Here is a 27,178-nt window from a genome sequence, read left to right on the forward strand (position 1 = left end):
CTCTCTCTCTGTCTCAAAAATAAATAAAACGTTAAAAAAATTTAAAAAAACTGTGGAAATGTTTTGAAATAAAATGACATATATATGTATGTGATATGACATATATATGTATATGACATGTGTGTATATATATATATATATCATGAATCTGTGAGGTAAACAGATTTCTAGGCAATTTTGCTCTCTCACTTTCTTCTCTGGGCTGGGTCCCCAGATTTCCAGGTGTGTGTGGATAATAAGATTTCTTCTGTAGCCAATGCAGGAACAGAGAAGCAGGGGTTTGTGTGAGGTCCTAAGCCGTAGCATAATGCTGTGTGATGTTGGACAAACCCTACACCATTGTGATCCTCTTATCTCTGAATGGCACAGTGGCAATGGTAATAACACATCCCCAAGGCCAGGGTCACAGTATGCAATCTGGGCAGTTGCCGGGGGAAGGGGCTATACTTAAAAAGACCCCACACTTGGCTTAATGCTCTGCTGTTGCCATCTTGAAAAAAATTTTTTTTTAATTTTTATGAGAGAGCGTGGAGGGAGGGGCAGAGAGAGAGAGGGAGACAAAGGATCTGAAGCAGACTCTGCACTGATTGTGCAGAGCCCGATGTGGGGCTTGAACTCATGAACCTCAAGATCATGACCTGAGCCGAAATCAAGAGTTGGATGCTTAACCAACTGAGCCACCCAGGTGCCCCACCATCTTGAAATTCTTCACTTTTGAATAAGAGATTCCTTATTTTTACTGGGTCCCACAAATTATAGCTGGTGCTTCATCTTTCGATAGATTTTAGCAAGGGTTAAATCAGAAGTTTATAAGAGGCCCACACAGAGATTCATTCTTCTCTCCCTTCTTTCCTTCCTTCCCCAAATATCCACTGAGCACTCACACTGTGGCAGGTGCTGTACCGGACATTGGGATTCAGCAATGAACCAGGCAGAACAAAGTCACTGCCCACCCCCCCGCCCCCCCCCGCATTCAGAGGAAGGGGAGAGAAGATAAATAACAGGAAGAAAACATTGTTGGAGATAAGCGTCAACAACAAAGGGTCGGATAGTGACTAGAGGGAGAGACTATTTTAGGCTGGTGGGGAGAGGGGGGATGGGAGTGGTCAGGGAAGGCCGTCCTAAAGAATCTGATGGGAGACCTGAATGAAATGAGGGATTATGCCATGTGGAAAAGAGAGTCCCCGGCAGAAGGACCAGCAGGTGCAAAGGCCCTGAGGTAGGAATGTGCTTGCCGTGTGGAAGAGAGCAGTATGGCTGTAGTGGGTTGAGGGAGAAGGAGGGTGGTTGGAGATGAGCTCAGTGATGGGGGAGGGGGCTTATAAATGTTGACGGGAATAAGTAAACAAGGGGGTAGAGGATTCCTTCAGCCACAGCTCTTGACTCTGGGTCAAGTTGTCTCTGGGCAAGGGACGAGTGGCAGCCCCAGGGCCAGGCTCTCTACTATTGGTAAGGGATGGCTTGTCACCTAGCTCTGTGTCTCCTCTGACTGGACAACAGCTGACCGCCTCCCCTTTCATCCTGGCCCAGTCAGCCGAGCCTCGCTGATGGGGGAGAAGCTGGGGAAAAGATGGGCGGTAGAGGGAGAAGCAGCCTACCGTTCTTGGGGATGAACTTGAACCCTTGCCACTGCCGGGGAGGGCCAGTCCCCTCTGGGAGTAGCCGGTCATCTGTAACCGCATGACCAGGACAGGGCGACCTGGGAAGAAAGATTTCTTTGAGCATCACTGGTGAAATTGGGCCAAGGATCCCTAAATCCATGTTTCAGAGAGAAACATGACCTTAAAATGGTGTGAGGTCATTGAAAAGTAGCAGAGAGAAGGGTGAAAAAGAAAAAAGCCTGGGGATTTCCAGTTCACACAGGTCAGCTGTAATCCTGTAAGGCTCTCTCACCGTTGAAGGGCTTTGTCCTAGTTTCGTGGTCTGGGAACCCAGAAGGTTGTGGAAGGCTTCACTGGGGTACATGTGAACAGGCAGACATTTCCGGCCGCCTGGAGCCCAGCAATGCGAGTGGACCTTTCCGGAGCCCCCGCTATATGCCGGGCCTGGTTCTGGGTGCACCCACGTTGCATCACCCCGATTACCGGTCACTGGGGAGGCGCTGCGGCCCCACGGTACACAGCGAGGAGGTGGTTCGGCCCCACCCCTCTCGCCCCTGCTCACTCACATAACGGGATCCAGGTTCTCTTTGGGGTTTGTCTCTTACTGGAACATCTACCCTAGAAAGTCTGATACGATGCCTCACCTAAGACTGTTTCCCACGGAATCTCTTCTCCAACAGCATTTGCTATTCCGAATTACACCAAGGAAGGAGGCACCTGGTGGTGGGGAGGATGGGGGAGGTTAATGGCCTCAAGCAAAGTTCAGAGTCATTCCCCCAACACACGTGATAGCTACAGCATAGCCCTGCTGCGTGCGTCCCCCTCGACGTGACCCAGCTCTACACACGTGGTCAGGGCCTGGTGGCTCCGACACGAAGTGACTTGCTCAAGGTCACGCTGGAGCCTAGGACAGCCTCCTTCTAAAGCCTGCTCTGTGTGTCCCCCCCCTCCCCATCCCCATGTGGTCACTGCCCCATGAACTGGCTGAGTCTTCCTTTCTTAATTACCGGGCAGCCAGGGGGAAATGAAACACCTGCCAGGTTCTTCCTTTTCCCAGCAAGGAGGCGCCCCAGGACCCCCTCCTCCCAGCAGGGCCCGGGCAGACCTGAGGTTGCCTTGGGCAAGCCAGCTTTGTAGAAGGGCTCACACACGCGGAGCCTCTAAATTAACTGCGGCCACCGCCTGCTGGGGGTCACAGTTCCAGGGCTGGGCTAGGGGATTTATGTCCAGGCCCCCAGCGAGGTGTGCTTTCAAAGAAGGGTTTCAGCTGACATAAGCAGGTAGCCTTCCGCCTCCCCAGGAAATGGGCAGAGTGTGTGTGTGTGTGTGTGTGTGTGTGTGTACACACATGAGGTCACTTCTAGACGGGAGAGAGAGCAGACAGTGGCAGAGACAAGACTCTAAGATGGAGAGACACAGGCTGGCCATAAAGTTGCAGTCTGAACCCTGATCACCGGACTAAAGGCAATACCTTTTATCCTTACGTCTCAGGAATTGCAAAAAAGGTGCCAATGTGCCTTTGACTTGAGCCAGGCCCGAAGCCCTTTCCCCTAGCCCTTTTCTCAGTACTGTCACCCCGGCCTCGCAGGGGACACATGGGTGGCTGGCACCTCTCCTGTCTGTGCTCTGCGGGGCAACTCCAGTGCGCTCGAGTGGGTGCGTGGCCTTCACTGCCAAACTCAGGTACACTCCATGCACCTTGTAATCCAGTGCCCGCGGGGGTGAGACCCACCTTCCTTTGCCCCCAGAGTTCTTGTTTCATTGAGCCTTCTGGAGCCCTGACTTCTTTATTCCCTGGGCATTTGTTAGCTCTGGAGGCTACAGATTGAGCTGTGTTTACATGTTTAAAGGATGGGGTCTGCTCGTCAGATATTCAGACCACCATTTCCATTCCTGAAAGGACAATACCTGAATCCTTTCCACCCAGAAATGGAACCGAGGACACCTAGAGGTTTGCTCAGTGTTGGCAGTGGGAGCCGTGGGCCTGGCTCAGGGCCCGGGACGGATGAGCAAAAGGTATGGCTTCCGAATGGATGATGGTGCAGCTCCAGCTTCTTGAACCCTTTCCCATGTCTTGGGCAGAGTGGTCTCTTCGATGTTCACATACACAAGATGACAAGGTACACAGAGGCTCAGAGAAGCCGAAGCCACACAGGTAGTGAGCGGGAGAGATGGTCACTCTGATGCGTTTGGCCACTCCCCATGCTGCCTCCCCAGAGCAGCCCAAGGAGGACAAGAAACTTGCTCAAGGTTATGCTGTTGGCTGTTGGCAAAGCAAAGACTAGTTCCCAAGCCTCCCCCCCACCACCCCCACCCCCCCACGCCATACCCTCTTTTCTAGTGTATTTCTTAATTCTGGAGAATTCCACGGTCTGCCCCACTAGCTCTGAGACCTTTTAGACACCCTCTGAGCCCAGATGCTGGAACTAACTGCTTGGGTTCTAAATGCCGGCCTAGTAGCTGTGCAGCTCTGGGCAAGTTACTTCACATCTCTGTGCCTCCATTTCCCCATACTAATTGTGCCCGCTTCATAGCTTATTGCAAAAATTAAATGAGTTGCAGTAGGGTCCGGCCGTGGTATCAGAGGGGGACCAGCTCCAGCTCCTTCAGCGCCTCCTGCTGGAAAGCTCCCCCCAGTGCTGTTCAGACCCTTGCATGCCCCACTCGGAACTCTTAAGTGGGCCTCACCCGCTGCCAGGGCCACAGCCGGAGCCCTGCCTGCTGCAGTGAAGTTAGTCTCCCAGCCGGGCTTTGCTAATTGCGGAGGGCACTGCCCACCACCCCCACGGGGCTCCTCAGACCCTCTCGATAACCTGGGGAGGTGCTTCCATCTTTGTCCTTGCGGGCACAGAGAAGCTGCTGAGGCTCAGAGAGGTGCTGGGAGTTGGCAGGGGCTGCACAGCCTGCACCCAGGGCTAGAACCCAGTCCTCTGGGACCTGGTTCTGTTCTCTCTCCCATTCTCTGCCCCCTGCGCCACAGGGGAACCACATCCACTTCTAATCTGCAGCTTTAACCCAAGGTAAGTCCCTAAATATTCCTTAGGGTCAGTCAGGGCTCCGCAAACCACAGTTGGTGAGCCAAATCCTACCTGGTCTTTTTTTTTTTTTTGTAAATAAACTTGTATTGGCCATGTCCATTCCTTTCCATGCTCTCTGTGGCTGCTTTCTCGAACAAAGCAGGGTTGAATCATTGTGACAGACACAATAGGTCTGCAAAGCCTACAATATTTACCACCTGGCCCTCTAAGGGAAAAGTAGCCACCTCCGCTCTAGGTGAGCACCTGGCAGATCCTTCCCTTGGTTCCTCCCATCCTGCCCAGCACCAGCTCATGGGAAGGGCAAGGTGGGGATTTCTGTCCCATTGCACAGATGGAGAAACCAGGACCTGACGTTTTGTTTTTTTTATGATTACCATACCGTCAGGAGGAAGTAGAAATTTTCTCCTGGCACGCTCTAAGATTGAATACTTGCTCATCCCCGAGGCTTCCGGCCAGGACTGCCAGCACCTTTTCTGGCCTGGAAATCATGATGTTTGGTGGGAATTGGTGGCCAGGCTTCTGTGGAGGGATGGACTATGTCTTCATTCCCCTTTGAGCACCTCCCCCACCCCCTACCTGTCTCCACTCTAGCCCAGCCCTTTCCCTCCCCCACCCCTGACCCGCATCTTTCTTTAGGGCTCCTAGGAGCCGCTGGGTTGATTTTTTTATGGGGAGGGAAGAAAACAGGGCTCTCTGACTCCTGCCTGTCTGCTCAGGCCCCGCCCCAGATTTTCCTTTGATTCATTTCCTCACAGGCTTTTCTCAGCCAGGCAGGAGCTCTGTCTTTTCTTGGCCCTCCAGAACTTGAGCTGCAAATACCTGTAGTCATTCCTCTTATGGGAAGGGGTTGTGGCCTCTTTAATTCGGGCCAGGTGACTGGAATCAGTTGCAGTTGCCCTGGGAAGACCCAGTGCCTCTAATATTTATTACCAAGCAAATGTAACTTGGGCAGTGACCCCCAAAGACAGGAGGTTGGCGGGGAGGAGGCAGGCATGGTTTCTGCTCCAGCAACAGTTCCTGGGCCCTGGGGGCGGCGAGGGGGGCAGTGGAGAGGGGAGGGGTAGTTCAGGGATCCCACCCTGGTGGGTGAGGAGGGGTAAGCCTCACCCATCTGCCCCAGCACATCTCAGGGTGTGGGGTTTTGGGGTAACCCAGCTTTGAGGGACCTCCCCTCCATGCTATACCAGGCATCATGTAGACAGCAGGGAGGTGAGCCAGGGCCAGGGAAGTCCCCTCACTGAACACAGGCTGAGCTGATCTCAATGCAGAAAGGAGCACAGTGAAATTGACGGGACATTGATAGCAGCCTGGCCTCCTTGAAACAAGGGTCAAATCGGCAGCCAAATAGAAGGCACAACACCTAGGTGGGAAGCCCGCCTTAAACAGTAGCTGTGTCGTCTCAGGCAAGCTCCTTGACGACTCTGGGCCCTACTCCTGATAAATTAAAATCATCTCTGCCCTGCCTGCCTGTCTGGATGGTTGTGGGGATTAAGCAAGAGTGTGAAAACAGAAGGGAGCTGTAAAGCAGGGTATTAATGGAAAGAATTGTGTTGTGGTTAATGTAAAGCAGGATGGAATTTGCTGAGATGCCAGGAGGAACTTCCCTACTTGAGGAGACATCAGAATGAAATGGCGGGGTTTATTTAGCCTCCTTACTGAAGACCTTTAAGAGGAAGATCAAATTGGTTTGCCCCTTTCCAGTATTCTTGACGTGGGCAGAGGTGTGGGCCAGATGACTTTGGATGTCTTTTTCATGACACTATGGCTAATGCAATTAGGCAGGAAAGTGACCAGTGGCCATATCTGTGAGTGTGTATGTGTGTGTGTGTCTGTATATGTCAGTACATTTGTGTGCGCGTGTCTGTGCGTGAGTGTATGTGTGCGTGCCTCTGTCTGCGTTTGCTGTCTGTGTGGGTTTGTGTACATGTGTCTTGTGTGTAGAGCAAGTCAGTGAAGGCAGACCTCAAGCTGACTCATCTTTATCACTAAGTTGTTGGGAGAATTGCCTCTTGCCATCCTAGCCAGCTTTGGAGGGTGTGGACAGAGCACCAGGGTAAAAAGATCTTAAGTTTGATCTTAACGAACTGATTTGTTGTTTTTGTCACACACCCTTCTAAATGCGGGGTAGGGAGAGCTGGATGAAGAGTACCAGCTCCGGAGCGGACTGTGGAGGCCTGAATCTGGGGTCCTCTGCTTGCTTACCTGTGGTCCTGGTGTCTTACTTACTTCCCCTCTTGGGGCCTCAGTTGTCACATCTGCAAAATGGGGGTAACAGTGCCGGCCTTCCAGTGCCGTTGGAAGGGTTAAGTGAGCTAGAAGATGTAAAGCCCTGGGGCACCTGCGTGGCTCAGTCGGTTGAGTGTCCAGCTTCAGTTCAGGTCATGATCTTGTGGTCTGTGGGTTTGAGACCCGCGTCGGGCTCTGTGCTGACAGCTCAGAGCCTGGAGCCTGCTTCAGATTCTGTGTCTCCCTCTCTCTCTGCCCCTCCCCCGCTCATGCTCTCTCTCTCTCTCTCTCTCTCTCTCTCTCTCTCTGTCAAAAATAAACATTGGGGCGCCTGGGTGGCGCAGTCGGTTAAGCGTCCGACTTCAGCCAGGTCACGATCTCGCAGTCCGTGAGTTCGAGCCCCGCGTCGGGCTCTGGGCTGATGGCTCAGAGCCTGGAGCCTGTTTCCGATTCTGTGTCTCCCTCTCTCTCTGCCCCTCCCCCGTTCATGCTCTGTCTCTCTCTGTCCCAAAAATAAATAAACGTTGAAAAAAAAATTTAAAAAAAAAAATAAATAAATAAACATTAAAAAAATAATTTAAAAAAAGAAGATGTAAAGCCCTTAGCACAGTGCCTGGCCCATAGAATGGGCTTCATACATGAGAGCTGTTACTGTTTCTGGCCTGGCTTCTGGTAGATGTAGCAGGAGAAAGCAGTGGCTTTGGAGCCCACGGCCTTGGGTTCAAGTCCGCCACTTAATAGCTGTGTGGCCTTGGGCAAGTCACTGCATCTCTCTGATCCCAGCTGTCTCAGCTGTATTGGGAATAATAATAGGCTGCCCCCTAGGATTACAGTGAGGCTCAAAGGAGAGAAGGCAAGGACTTTACACAGTGCCAACCGCATAGTATGCAAAAAAAGTCAGTTTCTCTTGTCCACCTGCAAAAGAGAACCCCCACTCCGGCACCTACCCCCTTCACCCCAGCAGTGGAATTCTGGGTCTCACCCACTACTTGGGTCCCAGCCACAATCTGCCCTATCCTGTCGGACACTAAAGACAGCTACAGAGCCAGGAGCCCTCAGCGCCCTTCTCTGCATGGGAGGGGGGAGGGGGGGAGGCGTAGGGGGGCTTCTCTGACAGGAGTTGCCAGGGTTCCCCCACCCCTTTACCCCAGCTCAGACCTGTGCCCTTTCCCGCCCGGTTCCCAGGCCCCCTTAATACCCGAGAAGCCATTAAATATTTAAATCTGGCAGCGTGGCAAGCCAGGTTGCCCCAGCAACAGCCCTGCATATTTTGGGATGGATTTCCAAGTCTTTCAAAGGGTCTCTTGCAGCTCCCAGCCCTGAGGGGCGATGAAATGTGGGAAGGGAGGGATGAGGGCTCACGGCCCCCACTTGGCTTAGAGATGCAGTGGCCTTGGGAAACAGAGGAAGGATGCCAGGGTTAGAGAGAGGGCAGACTGTGCAGAGTTTTCTGGACTTGAACCCAGGACTCTTGCCTGCCGGTTCCTTCTCTTTGCCACTCGCTCTGCCTTGCGTTGTCAGCCAGTAGATGCCCTAGCACTTAGCACTGTGCCTTCTGGGGTCTGAAGCCGGTTCTGCCCCTTGCCAGCCGGGCCACTGTGGGAAGCTCACTCACTTTTTCTGAGCCTTGGTGTAATTCAGGAATAGTTCCCCCATCGTACGTGATGTAGGAACAGTGCTCAGCGTGGTCTCTGGTGCATGTGAAGCAGGAGCAGTTATTATGTCGACAGTATTCCATCCCGTATCCTCTTGTCCCCTGAAGGGACTCACGGGAAGTGGGAGACACAGCTCCGGCCACTGAGGCCTTACGTCCGGGGGGAAAGGTCCAACAACAACGGTACGTTCATAGGACACATCCAGTGCTCCACATCGCTGTCCCTTCCAGTCATGGAGGCGGTGCCGTGTGGCTCCTGCCATCTCCACATTCACCCTTCCCACAGGCTTTCCCCAGGTGGGGTTTTGAGGCCACCCCCAGCATATGCCAAGGCTGCCCCCCTGACTGTGCTGTGTGCCCTTGGGGGGACCTCTTCCCCTGGATGCTGGTGTCTTTGGCTATTAGATGGGGTGACCTCCTTTGTGTAGAGCCCTCCCTCTCCCGATGGCACAGATGTGCTAGAAAACCATAAGGATGGTGGGGCGCCTGGGTGACCCAGTCGGTTAAGTGTCTGACTCTTGATTTCCGTTCCGGTCACGATCTCAAGGTTCGTGAGTTCGAGCCCCACATTAGGCTCTCTGCTGGTGGTGCGGAGTCTGCTTGGGATTCTCTCTCTCTGCCCCTCCCTCACTCATTCTCTCTCTCTCTCTCTCTCTTTCTCTCTCTCAAAATAAATAAACTAAAAAAAAGAAAAAGAAAACCCTAAGGATGGGCTCTTCCCCCAACACTGTCCTGTGGGTGCCCCTCAGGAAGTGAGCCCAATGGGAGGACCCCAGACCTGCAGGCCCCTCCTGGTCTCTCTGGTCCTGGAAGGTGACTCAGGGCTCGGGTGGGTGGCGAAGGACCCAGAGCGCCCGCTCCTGACAAGGGGCTCATCCTTTCCTGGATTCAGTTTCATCTCAGACCTCCAGGGGAGGCAGAACCCCAGCCCCAGGCTCTCTCCAAAGGCAGGAGGGTTTCCAGAGAGTTAAAATCTCCTGTCTGCTCACCGCTGGAAGGCTGGCTTTCCTCCTCATCCCCTTGGTAGCCACACCATCTCCTAGAACCTGAGTATCCCTGCCACAACCCGGAAGGGTTTCGCCTGGGGACCGGGAACCTCCTTGTTGGCTCGGAAAGTCTTACCCTCTCCTTTCCTCCTCACACGCCTACCTTTGCCTGGATCACTGGATCACTGCCAGTGGCTGGCTGTCAGAGAAACTTTGCCGGGGGCTCAGAGGGACCTGAGGACACGGGAGCTCTGGGGGGGAGGGCCGGCGTCCTCACCCTGCCCTGCCCTACTCCCTCCCAGCCTTTGGACTCTGGTGTCCTGAGGCCAAATCCTGGGCCTGATACAGAGTAGCCGCTTCTCTCTGCTCATGCCCAAGTTCAAATTGGTTGCCTTGCCTTCAGCACCTTGATGGTGGCAGATGAAAGTCCCTGCGGGAGGGTACAGAGCCTGTGTCCCCGGAGGCCTTTGCAAACAGGTGGTCTCCGGGCAAAGGTGGGAGGATGGGGCCGTTGGCCTGGGTCTGGGGTGAGCACCTTCAGTCCAGCCGGGGCCCATGGAAGGAATGGGAGGCATGCACGTGGCAAGGGTCACTCTGGGCGGCCGCAGCCCAAAGCTCCCAGGGCCACACCTCTGGAAGCCAGCCTGCGCAGAAGGACAAGGAATCTTGCTTTGTCCTAACGATTCCTCCAACCTACCGTGTGACTTTGGGCCAGCGATTTCATCTCTCTAAGCCTCAGTTTCCTCTTTTGTAGAGCAGGAGTGCCCATCGCCCGGGGGGTTGGGAGGGTTCAGGAGGTAGTGTGTGCCCCATCCTTTCCGAAGCCAAAATAAGTTAACATGTCAGTCTTAGGAGGCTGCCCGCGTGGGGGAAGAGCTTAAAATCGGGAGCTCCTGCCTCCTCCAGCTGTGCTGTGTGACTTTGGGCAAGACCCTGCCCCGCTCTGGGCTTCATCATCCAATGTGAAAAGAGGGAGTTGGAGGTAACGCTTACTGAGGCACTTCGGTCTGTGAAGGGTCTCTGATGGAAACAGCCCCGCGGGAGGTCTGGGACAGAGGAAGGGGTTGTGGCAGGGACCAGGCGTCCAGACCAGAGCTGGTTCGACTCACACCCTGGAGACGGGGCCTCCCCAGACGGTGCAGATCAGACGCTCCGTCCCCTCGGCATTTACGGATTCAGTGAGTCTGGGGGCAGGGAAGGCTGTTCTATAGAATCCCTCTGCGTCCATGGCAGGCTCGGCCTGGTTAACCTTCGCGGCGCCACCCCCAGGAGCCTAATTAGATTTTATCCCCCGCTCAGCTGTGTCCATGTCCCCACGTCCGTGCCATCACCAGGCACGCCAGGATTGCGCGGGCCAATTGCTTGTTTATGAGACCGTCTGTCTTGGGAGGAGGCCCAGCAGGCCCAGCCAGCGAGCAAATAAATCCTCCCCCCTCGGCTTTGAACCTGATGGCAAGAATCGTTTTTATCCCGACAAGCCTCTGCCCCACGTCCTGATGAAGGAAAACAAACACGGGTCTTAGAGTCGGGCAGACGTGGTGCCGGTTCTGGCTCTGGGACCTTCCTGAGGCCCCTTGGAGCCTCAGTTTGCCCGTCCGTGAGAGGGGAGTGACGGCAGGGTTGTCTGTTTTGCAGGGCTTTTCGTGATGGGGTGCGTGTGGGTCAGGTGAGATCGCTGTAGGTGAACAAATGACACAGCGCATCACCGCTGCCCTGTGCTCCCCGCCCAGAGCACTTGGTGCGGCTGTGAACACACCTCTCCGAGGGCGGGGTTATTGGTTGGCACTAGATTTGAGTGGGTCCTGGAGGGAAGAAAGCCACCGGTGTCTGTGCCTTGGACCCAGCCCAGGGCTGGCACTGGCAGGGGCCCGGCCTGCAGGAAGGAAGGGACTGGTTGTACAGCCACCAAAGTGCTTCAGCTCCAGCAGTCCCCTCCTCCGCCCACCCCCCCACCATGGTCGCAATGGCTCTGAGGACCCCCGTCTTGCGGGTGAGGAGCCGGGGAGGCTCGGGGGGTGAGCCCTCAGCAGAGCCCTGCTGGTTGGAAGCCAGGCTGCTGGAGGTGTGGTGGCTCCCGGGGGACGCTGAGGCTCCGCCCTGAACCACAGAGCCCTCACCTGGCCGGGGTGCTTGCACGATGACATTTCTCGGCTCTACACCAGCCCGGACCCGCCTGTGCTTCCTCCCGTGGGGCTTCCCTCAGTTCCACCTGCCTCCTCCTCGCTCTCCAGAAAGTATGCCCGGGGGCTGGGGGCAGTGAAAGTAAAAGGAGTGATTTATGAACTGAGCTGTTCTTAATCAGAGAACCCCTCCCAGGCCCGCCCGCTCTGTGCAGATGGAATTGAGCTGCCATCTGGGGCGGTGGGAGGGGCAAGGTTAATAAAGCTGTCTGGCCCAGGCAGGGGCCTGCACAGGAGAACCCCGAGGCGCTGGGTGACCTCACCCGTCTCTGCCCCTCTCTGGGCCTCAGGGCCTCCATCTGTCAAGAGATGGCAGGATTGGGTCGTCCCCAGGAGGCTTCCAGCTGGCACAGGGGCGGGTGCTAGCTGGCTCCCTGGGAGTCTGCCTGGTTGCCTGATTCAGGATAGAGCAGCCCTGGATTGGAAATTTTGGAGCCTAAGGCATAGAACTTCCTCTTCCTGGTGTTCTCTCCATGGGCTGGTACCTTGTCAGGAGCTCTGATTTGGAGTCCAGCTTGGACCTGAATCATGGCCATGTCTTACTAGCCATGTGAAGAAACTCAAGCCGGTTATTTATATTCTGAGTCTCAGCTTCCTCATATATAAAATGGGATAATAATGGTACCTACCAGGGCACCTGGGTGGCTCAGTCAGTTAAGCAACCGACACTTGGTTTTGACTCAGGTCATGATCTCACTGTTCAAGATGGAGCCTCTGTGCTGACAGCGTGGAGCCTGCTTGGGACTCTCTCTCTCCTTCTGTCTCTCTGCCCCTCCTCCTCTTTCTCTCTGAAAGAAAGAAAGAAAGAAAGAAAGAAAGAAAGAAAGAGAAAAGGAAGAAAGAAAGGAGGGAGGAAGGAAAGAAAGAGAGGAAGAAAGAGAGAAAGAAAAGGAAGGAAAGAAGGAGGAAGGAAAGAAGAAAGAAAAGAAAGAAAGAAAGAAAGAAAGAAAGAGAAAAAAGAAAGAAAGAGGGAGGGGGAGGAAAGAAATAATGAAAGAAAGAAAGAAAGAGAGAAGGAAGGAATAAAAGGAGGAAGGGAGGAAGGAAGGAAAGAGAGAGAAAGAAAGAAGTAAGAAAGGAGGAAAGAGAAAGAAAGGAGGGAGGGAGGAAGGAAAGAAAGAAAAAGAAAGGGAAGGAAGGAAGAAAGAAAGGAGGAAGGGAGGAAAGAAGGAAAGAGAAAGAAGAAAGGAGGAAAGAGAGAAAGAAAGAGAAGAAAGAAAGGGAGGGAGGAAGGAGAGAAAGAAAAAGAAAGGGAAGGAAGGAAGAAAGAAAGAAAGGAGGAAGGGAGGAAGGAAGGAAAGAGAAAGAAAGAAGAAAGGAGGAGAAGAAAGAAAGGAGGGAGGGAGGAAGGAAAGAAAGAAAGAGAAGGAAGGAAGGAGGAGGGGAGGAAGGAAAGAGAAAGAGAAAGAGAAAGAAAGAAAGAAAGAGAAAGAAAAAAGGGAGGGAGGAAGGAAAGAGAAAGAAAGAAAGAAACAAACAAACAAACAAACATAGTGGTGCCTCCCCCTAGATGGGGGTACACAAGAAAATGCAGGAGAAATGCTGAACAGAGCCTGCTACATGGATAACACTCAATACTATTAGTTATCGTTAGGTCGGTCATCACAAAATTGTAGCAGTTATTTTGAATTTGAGGCCACTTAGGGGAAAGATGTTTATATCCGTCCTGACCGAGCCATATGCCCATGGTTCTCCCCCATGCCCACCCCCACTGATAACTGGGGGATGTGGTTTGGGCATCCTCTTATTTCCAACATGTGGCTCCCCATGGGAAGAGCACTTCGCAGGTTTCCAAATCCTATCAATTAATTTCATGCGCTTCATATCATGAATTCTTACAACCACCTTTGGCTTCAAACTTGAGGATCACGGTTTTCAGAGGAGAGCCTGGCGTCTCAGCGAGGGTAGTGACTTTCTGAAGGTCTCAAGGGAGCTGGCCAAGGCAGGTGCCGTCCCGGCAGCGATGGGGTGCGTGTGGAAGTCATCGCCTCGGCTGCCCTTTGCCAGCTTCCCCTTAATACAGCTCGTTGCTGTGTCCGAAAACAGGAGCCAGGCCAGGGGCTGGGGGAGCAAGAAGGACAAAGACGGGAGGTTGTTCAGAGCGGTTGGAACTCGAAAGAGGGGTAAGCCCGTTTCAGCCCAGGAGCCGGCATACGATGGGTGAGGATATCCAGTGGAGAAGAGGCTGAGAGATGCCGAACGGAGTTCAGTGCCTCCTCCTTGTCGCTGGGCGGGCCTTGTGTGTCAGCCGGGTGTCTCGTCCCAGCCTCAGTGTCCAGAGGAAGATGAGCTCAGGGCAGCTGCCAGCCTGGGAGGCTGGGCAGGAATGGTGATGGTGGGGGACCAGGGCTGGTCTGGGGCAGGGGAGAAACAAGGGGAGGGGAAGATTGACTCCTCCCCCGTGTCCCTGAGCCCCAGGGCCAGGCCTGCATTATAGCCCCTCTCCCCAGGACCGCAGAGACCCTAGCTCTAGAAAGGAGCCTGCGTTGGCTTTATCTTGCCCAGTGACCCATCCCCCCACAAAGTTCCAGAGCTTCTTGGACCTTGCCTGGCCCTGGGGGGCTTCTCCCTGCCCCCCGCCAGCCCTCTTGTGTCCACCCTGCTGGTAGTGTCCTGCCGGCTAGGGGGCAGAGTACACAGAACCTTCCCTCACCCCCACGGCCGATTTCAGGGGATTCATCACCGTTTAGGCCAGATGGGGCTGGGCTTCTGCCCCTCCCCTCCCTGGCCCCCCGCACGGCTTTTCTGACATCTTGCCTGGAATCTCCTGGGATCTCGGGAGGATGCTCAGCTTTGCCACTTACGTCTGTACATCTCAGTTTCCTTCTGTAAATGGGCCGGTAGTCCTCTTAGCACGGCTGCTATGAGGCTTCAGTGTTCTCACACGTGGGCGGATAAAGCACTTTCTCCCAGCGCTGGGTCCGATCCTGACTCCTGGGTCTGCATGCGGGCTCCCTCCCTTCCTAGCTGTGTGATGCTGGACAAGCCGTTTCCTCTCCAGGGCTTGGCTTCCTCTCGGCAAATGGCGATGCTGGTGTGATCGCTCCTTCCAGGGGTTGGGAGCACCCAGTGAGCTCATGCATGTGAGCGTGTAGCCCACAGCTTCACGGCAGACACAGAGGCAGGCAGTGGACGAGTCTGCCGTGTGTGTGTGTGTGTGTGTGTGTGTGTGTGTGTGTGTGTTTAGGCCAAACAGGGGCACCAGGGGGCTCTCGGGAGGGAGGCCCCTCCTCTTGCCTTTCCTCCGTCTGCCCAGCCTCACCTCCACACTTCCTCAAGACTTGCTCACCCGCGCCACCCTTTCCCCGTGAAACCTCCCTACTGCCCCCAGTGGAGTTATGCCAATGGGCAGTTAGCTCACCTTCCTGCGGGTCCCCAGCCCCATCGTCATCCCTTTCTCTGTGTCCTCTGATCTCCTCCTCCGAACACAGGGGCGAGCTTACCGGCCTCTCCATTCCCTAACGCCATCCCCTGATGAGGGTGAGCTTACCTGCAACCCCGTTTCCTAACACGGCACCCAGCACGTGGTAGGTGCCAATCCGTGTCTCCTGAGCAGGTGCATGGATGGATGGAGAGGAATCTTGCAGCCACCACCCCATATGAACGGGATGGAATCTGAACTGGCGCCTGAGACCCCCCCCCCCCACTGAATCTCCCCCTTCCTCCCCGCGAGAACGCCCACCGAGGCCCAAGCTTCCCCGGCCTCGTTTTTCTGCATCCTCCTTGGGCAGGACCCGGCCGGGGAGGTGCCCACAGGTGTGGTAGAACACGAGCCTCCATCCGGGCCCATTTGGCTACTGAAACCAAACCCTCGTTTCCGCTGCTGGGATGTGGCTCTCTAAAGGAGCCTTCTGGCAAATCCTTATGTGAGGCTAAGGAACCCTTTCCGGCATCAGATTTCTCTCTCGGGAGTTCAGATTTCTGGGGAGGGAGTTTGATGAACAGGGCCCTGCCGGCAGTCTCTGCTGAGGCATCACCACAGGTGCCCAGGTGGCATCCGTGTGGCATCCAGGCGTGTGGGCCACCACACCCACTGCCTCCTCTCAGCTCATCAGCCACACGCAGTACGTCCGCATAGACGAAGCCCATGCCGGAAACTGAAAGGCTCTTAAAGATGTGGTCCCCCATACAGCTCCTGTGGGGACCCGGGAGCTGCCGTCTGGGCAGAGGGCGGGCACCCCGTGCGGGCCTCCCCAGCTGGAGTGGGCCCGGATGCGGATGCCGAGAGCTTTTCATTAGCGCTGATGGGCCCGGATTAGCGAGGCGCTCGCCCTGTGTGCGTCCTTAGGGCAGGTTTTCATAAACAGCTTCTTGAACGCGGCTGCTGCTTATTGACTTCCTATAGTAATTGAATATTTTCTCTTCTAGGACGAGCTGGGCCAATCAAAGAACACACCAGAACCCCTCCGACCGGAGACTCTGACCTGCTGACGCCGAAAGACCTGCCCAGGTGACAAGTCAGTACCTGATGCTCCCTCTGTGGGCACCTCTGCCCTGTCCCCCCGACACTGGCCCCCATCTGTCCCCCCTCCAGCTCTTCCTCAGTCTGTCTCTTCCTGTGTCACTTCTTGCTGTCTTTCTCTGTCTTTCCCTCTTTCTGACTCGTCTTGGTCTGCTTCTCTGATTTGCAGATCTGTACCGATCTCTGCCTTTTCTTTTTCCCTCTATTCATTCCTTCCGACGTACTAATTGAGGCCCCACTATGCGCCAGGCCCAGCTCTGGACACTAGGAATATGGCAGTGAACAAAACAAGCCTAAGCCTTTACATATATATTTTTTAACATTTATTTATTTTTGAGAGAGAGAGACAGAGTATAAGTTGGGGAGGGGCAGAGAGAGAGGGAGACACAGAATCGGAAACAGGCTCCAGGCTCTGAGCTGTCAGCACAGAGCCCGACGCGGGGCTCGAACTCACAGACCGTGAGATCATGACCTGAGCCGAAATCAGATGCCACCCAGGCGCCCCAGTCCATGCCTTTATGAAGCATGCCTTCTAACAAGGGAAGGTACGTGCTACCAAAACAAATAAGGACAACACCGAGTAGGCAGTGCATCCACGGGGCCCTGACCTGGGCTTCAAGGCCAGCGCCCTAGGCTCACCTCCATCACTAACCGGTGTGATAGCTTAGCCACACCCCTTTTCCATCTCTCAGCCTGTTTTCTCATCTCCGAAGTGAGGGGATCAGGCCACTCAGTGCCTCCCTTCTCATGACCGAGCACTTCTTTATTGAAATGCCGGTGACATAAATTATTCCAGCCCCAGATTCTAAAGCAATGGTGACACAAGGGGGAGTGTCGGAGAAAAGTTTCCGACCGGTCGGAAAGGTCTGACACACCTGGTTTTGTCGCACAAGAAACAGTCGGTTGCCTCTGGGGGTCGTGCTGAATGATAACACGCCTGTCTGTAAGCCCAGAGCCCTCAGCTGGCCAAGCGAGGGGGCACCGTGACAGGTGCCACCGTGACCTGAGATCCAGGGCAGCAGGCTCCCCACCCATGCTCACCCTGGGGGCAGACCCCGGAGCCGGCCCCGGGGTGAGGGGGTGATTCCTGAGGTGTTCATGGAAACCCTGAAAATAGCTTTAAGAGAGTGCTAGCCCCGGGGAACCCAGTTTGAGAACCATTCTCCCCATTCAGAAATCCTCCGCATCAGGACCCTCCCGTGTCCTGAGAACTCGGTGTACTGGCGTCTGGGAGGGTCAGCGAGAGGAGCCGCCTCGCGGCTGCGCAGCAGGCAGGAGATAAGGGGCAGAGCCACGGAGCGTCAGGCATGGCATAAAGAGCTCTCTCTAGAATACCATTCAGTCTTCAGGCCGCGCAGTTTCCTGACGACGTCAGCATTTCTGGCCCCATTTTGCCAACGTGAACGCAAAGGCCCAGAGAAGTTACGCGACGTGTCCGAGGTCCATGAGGCTGGAAAGCGGAAGGACCAAGCCCGGTCTGACCCCACAGCCCCCACCCACACTGATGCTCTGCCCTCCCGGTCCCCGTCCCCTCAGTGGAATGGGGAAATGTCAGTGGGCCTGTCAGCCCTGGCCCCAGGGAGGGTGCGTCATTTCCTTTCAGCAGAGGGACCCCCGGTCTCCTTCATAAGTGCCTTTTGAACATCAGTTAAGCCCTGGGACTTCATAGGCTCAAGATTCTTCTCAGCCCCCCCCTTCCAGAAACTATGCGCCCCACCCTCCTTTGAGGCAAGTTAGGGAACTGGGCTATGATGCGCTTAACTTCGAAAAGGCTCTGTGGGTGAGTGGAGCTAACAGCCAGGTCCGGGCGGGGACTGGAGGCTCCCTGGTCCGCCCCTCGTGTCCGGCCAGTTGGCTGAGGAGGTGTGTCCCACATTCAGAAACCCCTCGTGGCAGGTGGAGCTGGCAGGCAGTGGCCTTTTGACTTCAGCCTGGCGGCGGATGATGGCCCCCAAAGGCTGATTGCCCTGAGCGGTAGGACATGAGGTGGCGCAGGAGGTGTGAAATGATGTTGGAGAGTTGTGGCTCCAGATTAAAGAGAGACCTGGGTTCGCGTCCTGGCTCGGGCGCTTGTGCGCTTTGTGACCTTGGATGAGTGATGGCACCCGTCTGAGCCTCAGCTCCCTCACCTGATAAATGGAGACGGCATTACCTCTATCCTGGAGCTTCCCGAGGCTTGAGACTGTGCGTGGTCCTTGGCACACGCTAAGAATTTGAGCTGCTCCGGCTGTTACCAGCCCCTGCTATCGTTAGCCCCCATGTGTCGAATCCTGCACTCAGCATTTTCCATGCGTTGTGAGGGAAGCATTGTGTTTATACTGATTTTAAATTTTTTTTTTTTTTCAACGTTTATTTATTTTTGGGACAGAGAGAGACAGAGCATGAATGGGGGAGGGGCAGAGAGAGAGGGAGACACAGAATCGGAAACAGGCTCCAGGCTCTGAGCCATCAGCCCAGAGCCCGACGTGGGGCTCGAACTCGCGGACCGCAAGATCGTGACCTGGCTGAAGTCGGACGCTTAACCGACTGCGCCACCCAGGCGCCCCTATACTGATTTTAAAGACGAGGGAATTTAGATGCGTGCAGTTTAGGAACTTGCCCCAGGGCACCCGCTAAGCCTGGCAGGGCCGGGCTTCTGATCCTTGGTCAGGCACCAAGGCCGTCTCTCCAGCCACGGACCCTGCCCTGGACCTGGGTCTCTGTATCTCCGTCTGCTCTCCGGCGCACGTCATCTATTTTCCTACCTGCCTCACCTTCGAGGTTGTCAGAGGCTCTTCCCAGGAGACACGCTCCCTTCATTGCATTTGGGAGCCCTGCACTCCGCAAGCTACCCAGTAGATGTGATCTGTACCGAATGTGGTACGTAATAAATACAGGTAGTCTGTTTATGAGCTGCCATATTTATTATGCCCCTTAATTGCTAAAAAGCCAGAGCCAGCCGAGGCCAGATCCCGCCCTGGAGAGCAGCGTTGCCTGGGTGGGCCAGGGAGGGGCTGCTGGAACCTGGCCTCCTGCAGACTTTCAGCATTTTAGTGGGATCGCTCCTTCTGCCCTCCAAAGGCCCATCCAGTTCAGGCCTGACGGAGGGAACTGATGAGTCATCAAACTCCTGTTCCGTCGTTTCGCAGAGGAAGATGCTGAGGCCAGAGAAAGGAAGTGACTTGCAGAACAGGAGACTGGGACTCTGGACTCCTAGTCCAGTGCTCCTTCTGCCCCTCTCCCTATCTGAAAGCTGCCCCTGGACCAGGCGGAACACAGGATCTGGAGTGGGCTGGGTGGCGTGCGTATAAGCTCTGGGATGTCGGGCAGGTCACTTCACTTCCCTGAGCCCCGGTGCCCTCGTCTTTGCGCTCCCCGCATCACGGGGCTGTTGAGTCAGGGCAGCCACTGCGTGGACGTGGCACGTGGCTGGCAAGGAGTCAGTGCTGAACAAATACTATTTTCTGTCCCCTTGCCCCTTTTCAAAGAGCACAGGGTCTCAGCACATGTGCGGAGTTGAGTCAGCCTAGTGCCGAAGGGAGAGGGGGTTGGACCGCAGTGCCTAGGGTTCAGGTCATTGTCCCGGGGATCCTGGGGTCAGGAGTAACAGCGGCCCGGTGGTCACGTCCAGCTGCAGAGCTGGGGTGGTCATGGTGAGAGCAGTCCACTCTGCCCCGGGCCAGGTGCAGTGGGGAGCCCTTTCACGGGACTTCTCACTTAACTCTCACAACATGCCACGATGCAGGTCCTACATGCCCATTTTTGCAGATGAGGAAACTGAGGCTCCCGGAGGGTAGGTCACTTACCAGAGACACAGAGGTAGAAAGATGAAGAGCCAGGACTGGAGCCCAGGTGTGTTTGACTCCAGAGGCCACTATGTTTAGATGCGGGTTAGATGCTGCTTCTAGAAGGCTGGAGACGGAGGAGGGGCGTGGCTGGCCTGGGCGTGAGTTGGCCCGGAGATGGCATCCTGGAGAACTGCTCTGGAGGCAGGGATGATGGAAGCGACAAAAACGACCCACAGTCAAGGATGATGATGAAGACGTCCGGCAGCTGGCAGGCACTGGCATGGACCGGTCAGAAGGCAGGCTGGCTAAGCAACCTTCTGGGCTTTCTGGCCTCAAGAAGATCTAGAGAGAAAGGCGAGCAAATGGGGCATCAAAAGAAGTCACATGGGGACTGTCCTCACTCTGGAGAGGGCACAGCAGAGAGAGGAAAGGAGGTGCAGGAGTTGGGAGCCCGCTGCTGTGTGAGTCCTCACGCCCCCTCTTTCTAAATACCGGGGGTAGAGAGGACACAGCGACCCCACGCACGCAAAGCCCTTAGCCCAGCACCAAGCTTCCTGCCCGTGCTGTTTAATCAACGTTTGCTATGTGGCGGGTTTTCATGCAATCCAAACCATGTACCAATCCCTGCTGTGTCCCAGGAGGAGGGCACAGCTGCTGTCCCATGCCTCTGGGAGCTCACAGGAACATTGGCTGATGACATGATGGTACACAGCATGGTGGGGACAGGGGTGGAGGTCAGCAGAGACCATGGGAGCTCCTGCGAAAGCAGGGACAGGATGGGGAGAATCAGGGAAGGCTTCCTAAAGGAGGTGATGCCTTGAGAGATGAGCAGGGATTAAGCGGGAAGGGACGAGGTGGAAAAGCGGTTCCAACAGAAGAGATCGGCGTGCGTGGAGGCACTAAGTGAGCTTTGGGGACACTGCTTTGATTGTTGGCGACGGGGCAGTCAAGGGAGAACCAAAAGTGGCCTTGGGAGCCTTGGAGGACCTTGCAGCCCGTAGTTAGGGGGTGGCTGGTCTCCTGGAGAGGCCAGGTGCTTCGCAGGGGCGTGGTGTGGCTAGATGTGCCTTGTGGAAAGGTCCCTCTGGAGGCAACTGGCTGGAAGGGGAGTGGCTGGAGGTAGGGTGACGGGGCCAAGACTGACAGCATCTGACTGAGAGAGGATGAGGCCAGGAGTAGGACTGACGCTGGAGGCACTTGCAAGATGCACGGAATAGAGTGGATGATGTCACCGGATTCCAGCTTTGAAGGCAGATGACACTGCATAAACTCAGGCCACAGCTCAGTGAAGTAAAGAAGAATCATCCCCCCTCCCGCGCACACGCATACACACACTCCATCCAAATTGGACTGCCGGGGTTCAAATCTTGGCTTCACCACTCACTAGCTGCAATCTCAGGCAAGTCACCTAGCCTCTCTATGCTCTCAGTTTCCCTCTCTCTGTTTCCCATCATTAGGGTGATGATCGTACTTGTTTCGTACGTTGTTGTGAGTTCATACACATCCAATGTTTAGGGTGGAGCTTTGCACATACTAAATGCTCAGTAATGTCATTATTCGCAGCGGTAGAGGCTGGCCAGGTGACCCCAGGAACCCTGTGTTTCCCTTTTCCTCTCACCCAATCTAAGAAAAGCCCTTGGAGCGCCTTTGGAAGGACAAAGGCTTTGAGCCTGGAGGTTCACTCCCTGATTTTTCTCTTAGAGTGGCCTTGGGCTCATCGTTGTGTGACCTGATGTGTTGGTTTCTGCCACCCAGTAAAGAAGGCACGTCTGGTTCTGATGCTCAGTGCCCTGCCTGTGTGTCCCCTGCTCAGTTCTGTCTTTTATCTGGCACAATAGGCCGAGCAGTTCAGCCAGGAGGAGGTGGGCCATTTCAGCCGGGAAGCCGTAGGGCTCCAGGGCCCATGCCCGCCCAACCCAGCACCCTCCTCACGGGCTCCCAGGTGCCTGAGTGGTGCCATGGCCACTGCTCAGCCGAGATCAAACACTTGGCACGTCAGCAGAAACCACGAGAAGAGAGGCGAGGCGCCACCCTTTCCTGCACGCCCTTCCCCAGCAGTGGGTGCCCCCTGTGCTTTGCTCTCCGTGGATTCAAATGCACTTTAAAAACCCTCTGGCCTAAAGCAAAATGCAGCTTGGGGCATGGTCCTGTGGTCACCAAGAGGAATGGGCCGCATGGCCCTGGCCACTTTGTTCCTTGGACAGTGAGGGTGTTGGCCTTCCTTGCTGGGGAGGGCGTTGGATTGTGGTCTGGGGCAGCGAGGGGGCAGGTTTGCTGGGCGCCCACCGTGCGCCAGGCACCGTACACGGGCTCTGGCGTTAGATCTTAGCATTGCCTCCTACAAGCTGCGTGGCCTTGGGCAAATCCCTTAATCTCTCTGATCATTACATACATACACCTCGCCAGGTAATGTGAAAGTTTGCCCTAACCAGTGCGCACACCTCATTGGTTGTTACAAGAATTAAATGAGATAATATATGTGAAACGCTTGGCCATATTAGCACACAGCGGGGGCTCCCCAATGGTGATTACTATTATTAATATGATTCATCATAGACCTCGCAGTAACCACTTAAGACAGGAATTGTCAACCTTACTTTGTGGGTGAGGAAAAGTGACCCTGGCTCTCTCCGAAGGGAAGATGGGAAACCGTTGAAAGTAACGAAGCACCATCTTCCCCGTATTCGTCCGCGTCCAACACATACTCCCAGGATCCTTTGCACCAAGTCATGTTGTACAAGCACAGACCGCCTGCCGGGGTCACCTGAAGAGGGACTCTGGACTGGCTCAGCTCCAGCCCTGCCCCTTACCAGCTGGGGAACGTTGGACCTGCTATTTCCATCGCGAGCCTAGTTTCCTCACCTGTCACTTGGACCTCTGATCCCTGCCCCGGGGGAATCAGAGTCTCTCCCTGGGGCTGTCGTGAAGAAAGTGTGGCAATATTGAATACAGGTCTGACCCATGACAGCAGATGCTTCTCCCCCCGGGGATGTGGAAGGGCTACATCTTGTGGCTTTCAAGCCCCAGTGCCTGGCACACAGTCGATGCACAATTAATGCTGGCTGAACAGAATTGTACTCAGAGACTCGCTCCCAGGGCCATACCTTTAGGTAGGGCTAGGGAAGGCTCCTTAGGTAGGTGGGATGCTGTAGGTCTCGGGTTGGAAATAGTCAGGGTGTGGGGAGGGTTTGGCCCCAGGAACAGGGCTTGGGCCCCCAGGTATGTGCCCACATCCCTTTGCCCCTGTGATACCCCTCCTCACTGGCACCATGAAACAGCCCTGGGCAGTCCTTCGGGCTGGAGGGTGTGTGGGGTGGTAGGAGGTTTATGAGGCCTGGATTGGTATCCTGCTCACAATACTGCTGGGAGGAAGCTTCTGGTTTTAATCTCCGTTGTCAGGTTGGAAAGAACAAGACTCAGAAAGGTAGAGTGATTTGCCCAAGGCCACAGAGCAAATAAATGGTGGCATCAGGCTTAAGCCCAGGCGGGCTGGCTTCTCCAAGGTCTCACTCCTAACTCTGGCCCCAGCAGCCTCTGAGAGAGGAAGTCATTACCAGTCTCCCTCTTCCTCCACCTGCTGCAAGGGCAGGGCTGACCACTGGGAACCCCCATGGGGAAGGGACAGGGGTGGGTTCCCCCAGTGGGAAAACTGAGGGGCCTTGCTGTTTTGTAGGTAGAACACCATGGAAGGCGACTGTCTGAGCTGCATGAAGTATCTGATGTTTGTTTTCAATTTCTTCATATTTGTAAGTATTGCTAGAACATGCCTGGGATCTCCCTGGGCCTCTGCTGGGTGGAAGGAACAGACGACTGCTTTGAAGTAGTCACACGGGACTGAGTCCTGGGGGCAGGCACAGGGGCCAGTGCTGGAAGCAAATCTACCTGCCCAGCCAGAACTTCCTGGATGAGAAGCCCCCGGTAGTGCCCACCCCACTGCAAAGAGCCCACCGGCCCAGGAGGGATGTTGTGCCCATGACCCCCGGGGATGGTTCAGGTCTCTGACAAAGGCTTGGGGCCTCAGCCCTGACTGCCGCCTTGGGATCCGACCCCTGTGGAGAGTCGGGGAGAAGGAGGAGGTGGGGGTGATCAGAGGGCAGGCCAGAGAGCCCCCGCTCCACCCTGACCCCCAGAGGCGCAGTGGCGGACATCCGGGCTGGATGTGCTGGGCTGATGTAACCACCTGATGTAATTTGAAACCTCTCTGGGCCTGGGGTTCCAAGCTGGCTCCGCATCTTACCAGCTGTGGGGTCAGAAGCACACTTCACCTCTCTGAACCTCAGTATCTTAATTCCCTGCCTCCACAGGCGTTTGGTGAAAATTAAGCACGATTAGTTTAGAAAGTGCCTGGAATGTGCCAGCGCTCCATAGCTTAGCTCTGTCCTTAGCATCCAGCCTATGGATTCTCTACTTTAAGGCACAGAGAGGCCCGGAGTGCTCAGGTGGCCAACCCAGCACCTTGTAGCCCCGCCCACCTGCTGGCAGCCCCCCAGGGCTCCGCTCAGGCCTCTGGCTTCTCCCAGGAGCAGAGCCACACCCTGGGACCAGAGGTTCCCCAGAGCCACGTGTGAGCTTGGAAGGTGGGCCCGGAATTCAAGTCTGTAGGGTTGTTTCCTGCTCCTCAGGATTATGGGCAAGGGAGGGAACCCAGGAGAGTTGCTGACATGGCTACAAAATGGAGAGAGAGGAGAGAAAGAGTCAGACTTGACCGGAAAGGAAGCTCTCTTTCACAGTGACCCTGCCCTGGACGGCACCAGTGGACTTTCACTCATCCGGGTCTTGGCAGGGTTAGGACAACCTGCGGGGGCTCAGGGTGTGGCTCTGCTCCTGGGAGAAGCCAGAGGCCTGAGCAGAGCCCTGGGGGGCTGCCAGCAGGTGGGCGGGGCTACAGGGTGCCCTCTGGAATCAGAGGGTTGGACTAGAGGACCTCATTATCCAGCAGTTCTGACATTCAAGGGCAATGTAAAAAGTGGCAAATAAATTCTACGTGACATGTCCTCAGCAGCCTGTGTCGGGGCGTGGGTCAGAGATTGGGTTTAGAGGATGTACTAACAGTCTGGGCATCCAGGAAAACGCAAACGAGAGAAAGGCATTGCTGGGACACTGGTTCGCGCAGCACATGGGGCTCCCGCCTGGTTCTCTGGGGCTCACTGGGGCTCGCCGGCCCCACCCTGGGGCCTGGCTCAGAGGGATGGTGTATGTTTGGAGTGTCTAACCTCCGTGTCTGCCTGTTTCTTCTCTTCCCTCCTGACTGGCCCTGAGGGCAGCTGGGTGGGGCCTGCCTGCTGGGCATCGGCATCTGGGTCATGGTGGACCCCACCGGCTTCCGGGAGATCGTGGCCGCCAACCCCCTGCTAATCACGGGCGCCTACATCCTCCTGGCCATGGGGGGCCTGCTTTTCCTGCTCGGCTTCCTGGGCTGCTGCGGGGCCGTCCGTGAGAACAAGTGTCTGCTGCTGTTTGTGAGTAGCCCCATCCCCCACCCCACCCGCGGGTGCCCTGGGGCAGAGCGTGGGGGGGCCCTGTGTCTACACTGCAGAGGACTCGGAGGTCACACCCAGGTCCGAGCCTAGGAGGCTGTCCTCCAGGAGTGGGAAGGCCACCAACCTGTTCTGTTCGCACTGGTGGCCCCAGCTTTCGGAGCCTGGTCCTTGCGACGGGCCCATGCCTGCCGTGTGGGCCGGCTGTCCTCAGATGGAGCGTGGCCTTGGCCTCCAGGTCTGAACAGCCAGGTTTCTCCAAGGCATAGTCAACTGAGAACATTAACCATGATGCTTCCGAGAACTCACATATATAACTCCTTGGTGAAAGAGGAGAGATACCTACTGGATGAGTCTCTTGCCGTTTGCATTTCCGCTTTTAAAACAGAGGTGGTGTGACCTCTGAAGTCTCTTTATTCGTTAAATAAATGGTCCCTGAACGACTATTGCAGGCCACACAGGGGCAGGCAGGCAGGCAGGCATGTGGCCGGCCGTGCGGCGGGCCTGGGTTTGAGCGCACACCCTGCTCAGACCCCTCACTAATGATGTGACTCGGGCCTAGTTTCTAAGCCTCTCTGAGCTTTAATGCCTTCGCTTGCTCATCAGGGGGCGGCTTAGCTATAGGTTGGAGCCAAATGAGGCGAGCAGTGGACGTTCTGTTTCTCTGACCTTCCGTGTTCCCGTGGGCGGGGGGTCCTTTGGGCCTGCGCCTACTTTCCTGGCCTTCCTCCCCGGTGAAGTCCAGTGGGTGCCCAGGCCTGGAGAGCTTCTAGTTTGAGCCCAGTCCTTCTCCATGAGGCGTGTGTGTGGATGGGTCAGCGTGCAGGTGCCCCTCGTGGGTGAGTGGATGGAGGGGTCAGGAGTCTGGCGACGGGGAGGCGCGGCTGGTCAGCAGAAGGACTTCCTTGCAAGGTTATCTGCTCCTGCCGCTTTGGCGAGCAGAGATTTGCCACAATGCCTCCTCTCCAGACCAGAACAGATGGGGTGGCCTCTATTCATGTCACGGTGACATTCCCCATATCCCAGACAGGAAGTGAAATCAGCAGTGAAATGTGTGATTTGGGAGCCCTGGGTCCCTTTGGCCTACAGCAGCCTGAACACCGCAAACTTTTCGTTTGGAGAGAAACAAAGAAACCTGCGGGCGCCCCCTGGTGGGCCGCCTTCTGCAGTGCCGCCGGTGCCAATGTTGGCTTGGGAGCCCAAGGGGACTTTAAAAGGAGCTGGGATATGGGTCCCTGGTGAGGCCCACCTCCCTTTCCCCCCTCACCTCAGCCCCTGGGGCTCATCCTTGACCTCAAGACAGGGGACCAGGCCAGGGTGCTGGACTGGGAGCAGGCTGGGGCCCTCAAAAGTCCTCCCCATGAAGTGGCAGCCTCTGAGCCTGCCAGTGAATGGATACATCAGTCCCCGGCGCTTAAGGGGGAAGACCAAGCCCAGAGACCAGCTGAGGTGCACTCCAAGTCCCCCAAGGAGGAGCTGAGTCCTAGCTGTGGCCAGGGCCTGGTCTTTGGAACCTTAAATTAGCCCCTTCCACCCCTCTCCTCTCTCACCTTCTCCTTCCTTCCTTTTCTGTCTACATTCCTCTCTTTCTTTTCTTGATCTTTCTCTGCCTCCATCTCTCTGCTTCTTAATCTCTTGCTTTCTATTCCTGCTGCCTTTCCTTATCCCTCTCCTAGTCTCTGCCCCTCTCTCCTTACTTCCCCCGTGTCCCCTTCCCTTCCCTCCTATCTTCCAATCCTCCCCTCCCCTCCCTTCTTCCCCACTCCCCCTCCCTTCCCATCCCTCCT

General features: G+C 55.6%; 1 protein-coding gene across 3 annotated transcripts in view; it reads left to right on the forward strand.

The window, feature by feature from the left end:
* The window catches only part of TSPAN18 (tetraspanin 18), a 186,651-nt gene that overhangs the window by 144,484 nt on the left and 14,989 nt on the right, over positions 1-27,178 (forward strand). For 2 of the 3 annotated variants that reach the window (XM_047071395.1, XM_047071397.1), the window contains 3 exons: positions 16,054-16,142; positions 23,588-23,660; positions 25,179-25,373. In XM_047071395.1, coding sequence (XP_046927351.1) covers positions 23,598-23,660; positions 25,179-25,373 — 258 coding nt within the window. In that variant the 5' untranslated portion in view covers positions 16,054-16,142; positions 23,588-23,597. The remainder of the gene's footprint in view (positions 1-16,053; positions 16,143-23,587; positions 23,661-25,178; positions 25,374-27,178) is intronic. The other variant, XM_047071396.1, reaches the window with a different exon arrangement.

This window comes from Lynx rufus, unplaced genomic scaffold (assembly GCF_022079265.1).
Source record: "Lynx rufus isolate CCGP_SWC_20201006 ecotype Redwood Valley unplaced genomic scaffold, mLynRuf1.p SCAF_9, whole genome shotgun sequence".
Classification (NCBI taxonomy): domain Eukaryota; kingdom Metazoa; phylum Chordata; class Mammalia; order Carnivora; family Felidae; genus Lynx; species Lynx rufus.